A 10,533-nucleotide genomic window follows, 5' to 3' on the forward strand; every position below is an offset into this window, starting at 1 on the left:
AGACAATTTTCCAGGATTATTCAGATAAAGATTTATATTAATATCAATTTTGTTAGTCTGGGTCTTTAGCCAATAGGGCTAACAAAACTGGTTTTAATCTTATGATTTTTATGTCAGCCACGACCACTTTTTATTATAGCCATAAAGTCGAGGTAAATATGTATACTTATTAACTTTTTTTAAAAGCGAAGCTTTTCTATAATTAGGGTCGGTCCGTACGTCCGTCCGTACGTCCGTCCGTCCGAGATAGATAGCTTTTATTCGTTAATTTAGGCATGTTAGAATTGTCCTATCGATTTTAAACTTTGCTTGATGATTCCTGTAGTAGTTAGGTACGATTTAGAAAGCGTAGCAACTCTATAATCATTACCAGAATGTCCGTACGTCCATTTTAAACATGTTGATTTTTTTACTTTTTTAACAACAAATTTTCAAGTGTTCTATTTATCCGTTTGATCTGATTTTTGGTATATTGATTCCTGGGACAACAAAGAACAATATTATAAGCGAAGCAACTCTATAATCAAGTCCAAAATGTAAGTATGTCCATAAACAATATCGTATTTTTAAGCAGTTTTTCAACAAATTTACTTACAATTTTGATTCGACATTTATACATTTATGTTCCGATTTTTCAGTTCAGATACTATACAAGTGTTAATGTCCGTTTGTCCTACCGTTTCAGTGCTTTGCTTTTATGGATGTTGTCATCCTTGTTTTTTAAAAAAGGCATTTAGTATTTAATTCTTCAATCAATTAAAAAAAAAATTATTATTTTTTACAGACTATTTCGAATATTATAAAAAAAAGATTTTTTTACCCCTATCAAATAAAAGAGAGGGACATGACATGTAGAATATAATTTAATGAATTCAATAATTCTGGTGGTTAAAATCAAATTTCTGGGTGAAAAATACTTTTATGCTAATTTCCATCACTATAATGTAATTTTTACAATATTTATCTTCAATTTTCATCTGAGAATTAATGAAAATTAGTATTCAAATTTATACTTTACACTGGCAACTCCAGGGGAAATTTTAATTTCACTTTTCAAAAGAAATTTAGGAATAATAAAAACAAGGACAATTATGGCAAAAAGTAGCGCAGCAATTAAATCTAAAAACTGCTTTGTTTATAAAGATACTTTGATAAGTTTTACCCTTAAAGGTAGAGGCAAAACTATTTAGAAAATGCAGACTTGCCTATCATTGGTCATTTGTATTGTATGACGTCATTTTTATAGGCAATACAAGCTGTTTCATATGTAATGAACTTATTTACTAACATACATCAGATGATTCTAGTTTTTGTGTATATGTTTGTGTGTCTGTTATTGTATGAATAAATATTTTCATAACAATTGTATATGTACAATATTGTATGTATGTATGTAGAATCTATCTAAAACTCTGACAGCAGAATAGATAAAGTTTCAGCACAAAACTAAATTCTAATTTTAAATTCATATCAAAACTAATATTTTCATAGCGGGCAAAATTGAAAAGTTGGTGAAATTCAAATATGCCAGGATTTTGGTATTATATGTTATACATATCAAATATGTGAATTTTCATATAGGATCACATTTTACTCACAAATAGAACACACACACACACACACACACACACCCACATACTCACAAAAGTATTATTTTAGCTAACCCATGGGCTGAGTATCAAATCACAAAAGTTGACTTTTTTCTGATTATTCAATTGGAATATTTTCAATTATTTAAAAGTTACGTTTAATTCTTTAGCTTATATTTGGCTTATGGATAATTTTGACAGACAAGGATTTCTATTTTGAAGTGCAGAATTTTAAAACTAGGTCCGTCCATCAAACAACTTATCAAAGTAAAATAAATAGGTTTTAAAAATTAAATAGTTTTAGATTAATTTTCCACAAAAATCTAATGTTCTATTTTATAAAAAAAAAAATTTTACCATTTTTATAGATACGTTACTTATTTCTTATATTTTCTTTTTAAAAGACACACCCCAATCTGTACCGATTTTGTATCACTTTGAAAAGTGCGATTCCAGTTACGTCATATACGTTTAGGGAAAGAAAAAGGGAAGGGGGGACGAAAATCTCTTCAAAAGAGACGGGAGAAAAGGGAAGAGATTTCCTTCCCCCCCTTCCCTTTTTATATGACGTCACAGGAATCACACTTTTCAAAAGTGATACAAAATCGGGACAGATTGGGATGTGTCTTTTTAAGATATCTCTAAAAATATTTCCCTAATTTTTGAAATATTTTTTAAACATATGATTCCCAGCCAAATAAAATCAGAACTGAAATAAATGTAGGACAAATTGTTCATTTGAAGATGGATAAATTGTAAAATAATTTGATTACATGTACATGGGTTCATATTGTCAATGTATCCAAATATTCTGTTTATTTCATTTTATTATACACTTGGCAATTAAGCATTTCATTTCCTTGAATTTTTAACAAATTACAAATCAGTTTTGTGAGCTCAAAGGGGCCAAAGGCCTAGGCTAACAAAACTGATAAATAATACAATCTTTACTTTGGCTTTAATGTAATACGATTTATGATTTTTCAGTATTGCTTAGAACAGGTTCTAATCCAGCGGATATTAATCGGTTTCACAGTCATACTGGAAAAATGTTTAATAAAACAGATTTTATTATCATTTTGTATTTGTAAAATAAATATATGTTAAACTTACATAAATACACATAAAATTTGTAAAATATACATTACAATAAAGAAATACTTTAAATTAGAAAGTTCTTCTTCTTACAGTTGACCCATAATATTTCTAGCCCAACAACAACCAGCCCCATAATGAGACCAAGTAGCAGCACCAGAAATATACCACCCAGATTCTTCAGACTCAGAGTGCTGACACCATCACTTGACTGCTCCTCCTCCTCACAGGATCCTCCACCCCTTTCCTCCTTCCACCATTTCTTCTTGAGTCTGTCCAGAACTCCCTCTTGTCTCAGTTTTATAATAGCACTTGTTATGTATTGTCTGAGAACTGATCCCTTTTTCATTGCAATTCCATAGCTTTTTGAGTCCAGGTTTTCTCCAATTTTAGATAGTTTACAATTTCTTTCAATGTGATATTCAATGGTTACAGATTCCATGAAGAAGGCATATTGACCACTTTCCTGCATAACCTTGTCTATTCCTTTTCCATTTGATTCAGTCAAGCAGTCATCACACTGGGTCATTTTATTAAACATTTTCTTATAGAATGGATCTGAGCTGTCCCTGAAGAATCCAAGTGTAGATCCAGATTGGATAGATCCATATTTGATATCAGACCTAGCCAGATCTTGCACAGAAGAAATTGGAGATTCCATTCTTTCTATGGTTAAAAATGCGGCAAGATTAGCTGTATATGAGCTTATCATGATTAAGGTAAAGAACCACCAGAAGCTGGCAATAATTCTGGTAGAAAAGGCACGAGGTAGAAAATCACACCCCTGCTGGACCCAGCTAGCAACTGAGAACCATAAACAGTGCCTCAGTGACATAAAAGGACTTTCTCCTTCTTCTGTATCCAATTCAGCTGTTTCAAATGGGGAAATTTTGGCAATCAGAAACAATACCAAGGACACAGCCAACCCACTTACAAGCATCATTCCCCAGACCATAGGAGAAAGTGGGGTCATGAAAGAAAACAAGTTGATTGATTTTGATGTGTCTGATGTAAATAAAATTGAAATTCCAAGATCCAAAAATGGCATAGAAAAGTCAACCACCTTCTCTCTTTCAGAATTGATTGTCAAATCTGCAATAGCCAGGTCTGCTCCTCCAGACACAACCTCACCAATTATTCCTGACCAATTACCATTGGCATCTTTAGCACCATATTCATCAACAATTAATAGGGAATATTTAAATCCAACCAGTTTTGCAACTTCTGCAATAAGATCCATAGCATAACCCTCATATCTTGTGCCATTTTGATTTGATGAGGTTTGTGATTTCATTGCATATGGCGCACTAAGGATTGTTGCAACTATAAGGTTATCCTTTTCTGTATCATGACTAACTTCTTTCAATACATTGTCCTTCACATGGAGCTGCCTAAATAATAAGTTGTACAATACAAAGTAAAGATTTAAAAAATAAACCAAGTTGATAAATCTGTAATGTTTTTATTTGATATATCTTACCTTGCTTGGAAGAGACCTTCATCATGAGTCCACAGTCCTTCTAGCACCCTAACTCCAAGCTTATATTGAATGACTTCAAGGTCAAAATTTGATCTTCTGCCAAATTTGTCAAGCTCCACCTTACCAGTCTTTCCAAGAAAGGAGGAATTGATCATCTTACTCACAAATTTGAAACTATCCCCCCAATATTGTGGAGACTTGCATGTGTTAGGAAGGGGTGGTTGCAGCTGATTGATCATCAGCAGAGCGGCAAGGTTTGTTGATATGTGGTTGAAAGTATCCAAGATCAGCATTGGAGCCAGAGTTTTATTTTCATCAAATTTAAGTTTAAGGATATAAATATCTGCACCAAGTTTGAAATACCTTGATAAATCTGATTCTTGCAAATCAAGACATGGTAGTATTATTGAATTTTTTGGAGCCAATAAACCTAAAAAAAAAGCACAATTATATTTTAGATAAAACAGATTTGGTTATTTGTTTTGAAGCTTAACTAATTTCATTTTATTTAGAACTATTTGAGCAAGTAAATAAACTGTTTGTAAAAATTAAAATAATTGTGCTAATTTTCCTTTGAGCATGGCTTCTTCTAGAAACATCACACCACTTTCTCTATCACAATTACTTAGAATTATAGTTTTTGTTTTCATGTATTCTGTTGGCTGTATTGAAATGTTACTAGCTTGCTGAAAACTGATCTGCCCATAATTTCCATTGTTGTTCAAGTAATCAAGATAAGGATATATATCTGATGATTCATAGTAATAAATCATCTTGACATCAGAGTCTGTGTCAACTAATGCCATTGCAGCTTCTGTTACAGATTGTTGACTTGGGGTCAGGCTTAATATGTTGTTATTTTCTTTAAGTTGATCATGATTCCCAGGGTTTAACACAAACAAGGGCAGGCCAAATTTTGACACTAAAAACAAATGTTATCTATAATACAAAGTAGCTTGATGTCTGTCTGTCCGTCCGTCCGTCTAAAGCTTAAGATCTCGGTAACCACTGAACCGATCGGAATCTACTCTTCAGGGTATATTCCTATTGGTCCTGTGGTGGATTCAAGCTATTTTCTTAGGGGGTGGGACACCCCCAACCCCCCAAAAAACAAAAAAAATCCCCCCCCCCCATTTTTTTTATATTTTTTTTTTGCTGAAGATTTCCTTGGTCCTTTAACGAATTTCGCCTTAATTTTTTTTATCACCTATTGGGGTAAAGCCCCTAGAGGCTAGGGGCGAAGCCGCTAGTTTATTATAAAGTATTATTATTTTCTGTAAGACTTGAAGTGGTTATTTTTTAAAATTGAATATTATACAAGAAAGATTTCAGAACACGAAAAAAAAGGATAAGAGATAGAAATAAGATAGAAAAAAATGATCGATTTCAAAATTAAATCTCCAACAAAAACCTGATGCAGAGTATGAGAGACTGAGATACAGAGTCAGTGAGTGAGGGAAAAGGATAATTGAAGATATTTCCAGTATGGCTTCGAAACCGATTAATATCCGGTAGATAAGACTCGATTCTCAGCCACATTGAAAAATCAAGTATCATATCGTATTACATGCAGTTTTCTAAGAATATGAAAATGTACAATCATAATATTAAAACCAGTTTTATTAGACCGTGCCAACAAAACTGGGTTCAATCTTATAATTGTACATTTTTATCCGCGGAAAGCTGTTTATAAGACAATTAAAATTAGAGATGCATATACATTAAGAGATATAAGTTTTCCGGAATTTTAATGTAGGGAGTAGATTTGAAATCTGCATCAAATTTTAAGGATTTTTTATAAAATTCATTTTTTGTATAATTCTTTATTTAAAAGCGGAAATGCAAATTAAGTTAATTAATTTTGGCATCCGTGATTGGTGGATTTAAAAAATCTGCGCTCTGATTGGATGTCGTACATCATTCAACCAATTAGAGCGCAGGTAGTTTAAAATCCAACTATCCTATTGGTCAAAATTAATTAACTTAAAATGTATTTCCGCTTTTAGATAAAGAATTATACAAAAAACGAATTTTATAAAAAAAATCCTTAAAATTTGATGCAGATTTCAAATCTACTCCCTACATTAAAATTCCGGAAAACTTATATCTCTTAATATACATGCAAAACAGTTATTTTAGAACAAGAAATATTTTTATGTGCTGACCTATTGATTGAACAGGTTTATTATCCTGTAGTGTGGAGAGTATTGCAACAGATCCAGCTTCTATGAGCTGGCACACTGATTTGGTTAGACCAAGAATATCATCCTGACGTACTTCAACAAGAACAAACTCTAACTGTAGCCAGCTTTCTACCTAAAATTGTAGAACTATTATATGGATAATTAGATAATTGAGAAATTTTCTTATGTACAAAAACAGCTTATCACACTAAATAATAAAAAAATAAACAAGGATGACAACATCCATAAGTAGCAAACCACAAAATCTATTATTAAATAAACAATTGACAAACTTGAGTTATAGAGCAGATTATCTGTTATCATAGCAAAGAAAAGACAGAGAGAGAATATGCAAAAGCTTAAAAATTAAGGTTTTTGACTTTGAAGAACCCAGTAAAAGTGTCTGACTATGACGTCAGAAAAAATTAACAATTAACCAATGAGAGACCGCTATATATTTTACAATTGGTCAATTACACTGGATACTGGCTTCTCATTGGTTAATTGTTATTTTTTTCTGACGTCATAGTTCGACACTTTTACGAGGTTCACTTTCAAAGTTGTAAAAAGAAAAGCAGCTGAAAGCAGTCAAACTACCTTAGATTTGTATACCTAATTATGGGGCATAATGAAGGGAATATTGTCAAGAAGTTTCAACCGTGTATCTTTTGTAGGAGCCAAAAAATCTGTTGTAAAAAGTAAAAGCGGTTAAAAAGATGCTTCAAAGCAGTCGTACTGCTATGGATGTTATATACTTAAATATACCCCATAATGATGAGAATGTTGACAAAAAAATCAGAGTTCTAGATTTAAATCTCATTTTTCCCATAGCGTTATGGACGGACCGAATGACATGAAAGCATAAATTACCTCATTGAAAGCTGCCACCGATTCTTTTACATCTAATTTCATAAGTGAGTCTTTCTGATCAACTAAAATACCAACAGGATACACTCCAGTAACCTACAATATAATCATTAAAATATTAATAACTAGCGGCTACGCCCCTAGAGGCCTCTAGGGGCACTTGAGGAGGAGAGAGTCGAATTTGATAATTCAATTTCTTATTTTAGATTTTAAAAGAAAAAGTTAAAAAAATTTACGTTTGACGTTTATTTTTCGTTGAACTCTCTTTCTAAAATTGGTAAATTTTAAAAAAATTTAATTTCTCTAGGGAGGGAGGTGGTACCATCCCCCAAAATAGTTATAAACCTTCCCGGGACATATGAGAATCTACCCTGTTAAGGAGAACCCAATCAGTTCAGCGGTTAGCGAGATCCTTCGGTACACACAGACAGACAGACACACAGACAAACATCCTGTTACTTTAGTATAAGGATTGGAAAGGTCCGTCTGTATGTGCACATGTCCATCTATCCGTCAGAAACATTTAGGGGGAACTGTAAATTTCTCTGCATCTATTCAAGATAAATGCCTTAATTTTGGTGAAGATTCCCTATAACAATATGCTTCTATAATAGTTATTACTATTATTGGTCTGTCAATCATACAACAAAAGTACATTATAAATACATATGTATATAAAGTTAGCAATAGTTTCTACCACTGAACATCTGCTTTGTAATTCACTTTGTCCGTTTGTTCTTCGTTACTTGTGTATGTTGTCGTCCTTGTTTATTTACAATTCTCTGTCTGAGCAGTGTAAATCTAGTTTAACTTATGATTCTAAATTATCTTTTAGATCTAATGAAACTAGAAAGTCTACGTCCATAAAAGTGTAGCAGATTAATGTCTAACAATATCGTTTATGAAACTGTAATATCATTTGAGAATTTATTAAACCGTAGCTTTAACGTGTTCTACGTGTGTTTATCTTTGTGGGTTAACAAGCCCAACACGTTGCTAGTCAGGAATAAGGTAAAACCAAAAAGCGAAATAAATCTTAAATGATATTTTGGGGGCAGAAGGAGAGTTCGTCAATTCTAAAATGTGTTGCCCCCCAACGACGAATGAAAAGCACGTATAGGCTTTTTTAATATTTTTTCTAATTAATTTCGTTGTTGGTATAAGCTGATTGCTTGTTCTTGTCTATCAATATCAAAAACTACTCAAAAGTGAAAATTTTGAGATTGTTAACGGATGATACAGATCCTAATTATGGAATAGCTACGGTGTAACTAAAAATAACCTGTGACTTGTTTGTGTGTGTGTTTGTGTGTGTGAGACTGTACACTGCTGGACGAACTGCACTCACCTCTCTTCTCAGTCTCAAATATCCTGGACACAGAAAAAAAGTTTTCAATTATTTCACCACTGGCCCAACAGCGGGTTAAAAATAACGACAATGGCCCAACACGTAGCGTTTCCATTCGTCGTCGGGGAGGTGATAGGTTCGAATCTCGGCTTAATAACTAAAGACGTTAAAATGGTTCCTACTGCTGCGATGTCAGGTGCGCGACATAAATATTAATTAGGTAGAGTAAAAGGGAATATCTTGGGTCAAAAACTGGCGCAACTCATTACAATGCACAGTAAAGACTTCTAAGACAAAGGTTTTGTAATTAAATGTTTGATTATGTAAAGTTTACGTTAAAATAAGATCTCGTGGGGCATACCGTCCTTAAAGTTAACAGCAGATTAAAATCATATGTTACTTATTGTTGCTTCATTCTCAAGATTCTAGAGGTCAATTAATAAATAAACCCGACAGTAAGAATTCAGAAAATAGCTTAAACCCAACACAAGACCAAACAAGCAACAACATGAAATAAAATGTTACCTACCGTACCGATAGGTTGACGTGAACAAATAAAGATATTAATTCAGAAAAAAAGAAAATCAAAACTGCACGTGTTACCTTAAAATCTTGAAAATGAATTGAACGCTTCGTCTAAGCTTAGCATTCGACAGGTTTTAGTTTATTTTATATAAGGATAAACATTTTCAATTTTACCATTTATAACAAAGGCCCATAGTGATATTCCCCTCTAATCTCTGAAAAATCAGACTTTTTCAAATAAAACTGGGGAAAAGTTTCACAAAGTTGGTTTACCTTTTGATATCTGTACAACAGTCAAAACCAGAAACATCAGAATTTTATTTTTGTCTGCAAACATTTTTATTTTCTAAATTATAATTTTATTCATCTGAAATCGTTCTAAAATAATTTTGATGTAGTAAAATATTCGCTAAACCGAGGACGTCAAAGCTTTACCTATGTTTGGGGTAACAAAATTTTAATATAGTACAAGTTTAGGAAGAGCAAAATTTACATGAGGGGGGTGGGGGTAATAACCCCTTAAAACTATTTTCAGTCAAAAATTTACCGGATTTGTAAAAAAACATTCATTTTTCTTGGCAACATAGTTAAAATCAACTTTTACGTGTTTATTTTAAACGTATTTAACGTATTTTGCTTACTTTGAATCTTTGACTTTCATGATTTAATTCTTGCATTAATAATAAATATTTTATGTATTCACAGAAACGTGATCAGGGTTGACTATATATAAAGTAACAAGGATAAACTACATCCATAACCTAAGGCATATTTGATTAAAAGACAATCTATAATGCCTTTTCTGCATTGTATTGCCCTTCCCTTAAGCAAAATTATTAAAAAATTACATCAAAATTTAATATTTTTTAACACATCGAATTATAGACAGATTTTTGCGTATATTAAAATTTCATGATTTTTATTTTGATATTTTTGAAAAATTATCTGTGATTAGTTGCTATACATGATTTTTCAGTATGGCTGGGAACAGATTCTAATCCAGCGGATATTAATCGGTGTCGAATTCATACTGAAAATAAAAATCAGCAGCAAAAATTCACATGTACAGGATATTCCATCTGTCGTTGATGTACATCTTTAACTGTAGGGGAGATTCTTTTCTTTAAAAATGCGTAACCACTGTTGAATTGTTCACTAAATTATATTCTTAGAAATATAAGATACACATTCTGATTGAATTGATTTCAAAGCTTCCTAAATTATAAACATTTCTCTATGTACACTATTAGAGCTGTTCATTTTTTTGTGTTTGACTAAACTTCACGGTTTGAGAAAAAGATATAAATTTGGCTTTTGAATTTCAACTGGGTCTAGAGAAACTTTGTACCTTTTTTAAAAACTTAAGTCAAATGAAGCCTGTATTTTTAGTCGCGCAGTCTGTTTTTTTTTCTGTCGGTAATGATAGAAAAATCCTTCTTATATTTA

At 32.1% G+C, this 10,533-nt stretch overlaps 2 protein-coding genes across 2 annotated transcripts; both read right to left on the minus strand.

Annotated features, from left to right (window-relative positions):
* Nucleotides 1–2,655: 2,655 nt before the first annotated feature.
* On the minus strand, nt 2,656–4,590 carry LOC145318217 (glutamate receptor 1-like). The gene is made up of 2 exons (XM_080159554.1): nt 4,165–4,590; nt 2,656–4,075 (listed from the first exon to the last, which is right to left on the minus strand). Exons 1-2 carry the CDS (start codon nt 4,455–4,457, stop codon nt 2,752–2,754), a joined length of 1,617 nt encoding a protein of 538 aa, XP_080015680.1. The 5' UTR covers nt 4,458–4,590; the 3' UTR covers nt 2,656–2,751.
* Nucleotides 4,591–4,712: 122 nt separating this feature from the next.
* LOC145317949 (uncharacterized) lies at nt 4,713–9,456 on the minus strand. Its single transcript, XM_080159238.1, has 5 exons — nt 9,361–9,456; nt 8,497–8,585; nt 7,218–7,310; nt 6,330–6,480; nt 4,713–5,086 (listed from the first exon to the last, which is right to left on the minus strand). The coding sequence occupies exons 1-5, from the start codon at nt 9,422–9,424 to the stop codon at nt 4,713–4,715; spliced, it is 771 nt and encodes a 256-aa protein (XP_080015364.1). The 5' UTR covers nt 9,425–9,456.
* Nucleotides 9,457–10,533: the final 1,077 nt, after the last annotated feature.

The sequence above is a fragment of the Acartia tonsa genome, chromosome 4, assembly GCF_053477335.1.
Source record: "Acartia tonsa isolate MP-2025a chromosome 4, ASM5347733v1, whole genome shotgun sequence".
Taxonomy (NCBI): Eukaryota; Metazoa; Arthropoda; class Copepoda; order Calanoida; family Acartiidae; genus Acartia; species Acartia tonsa.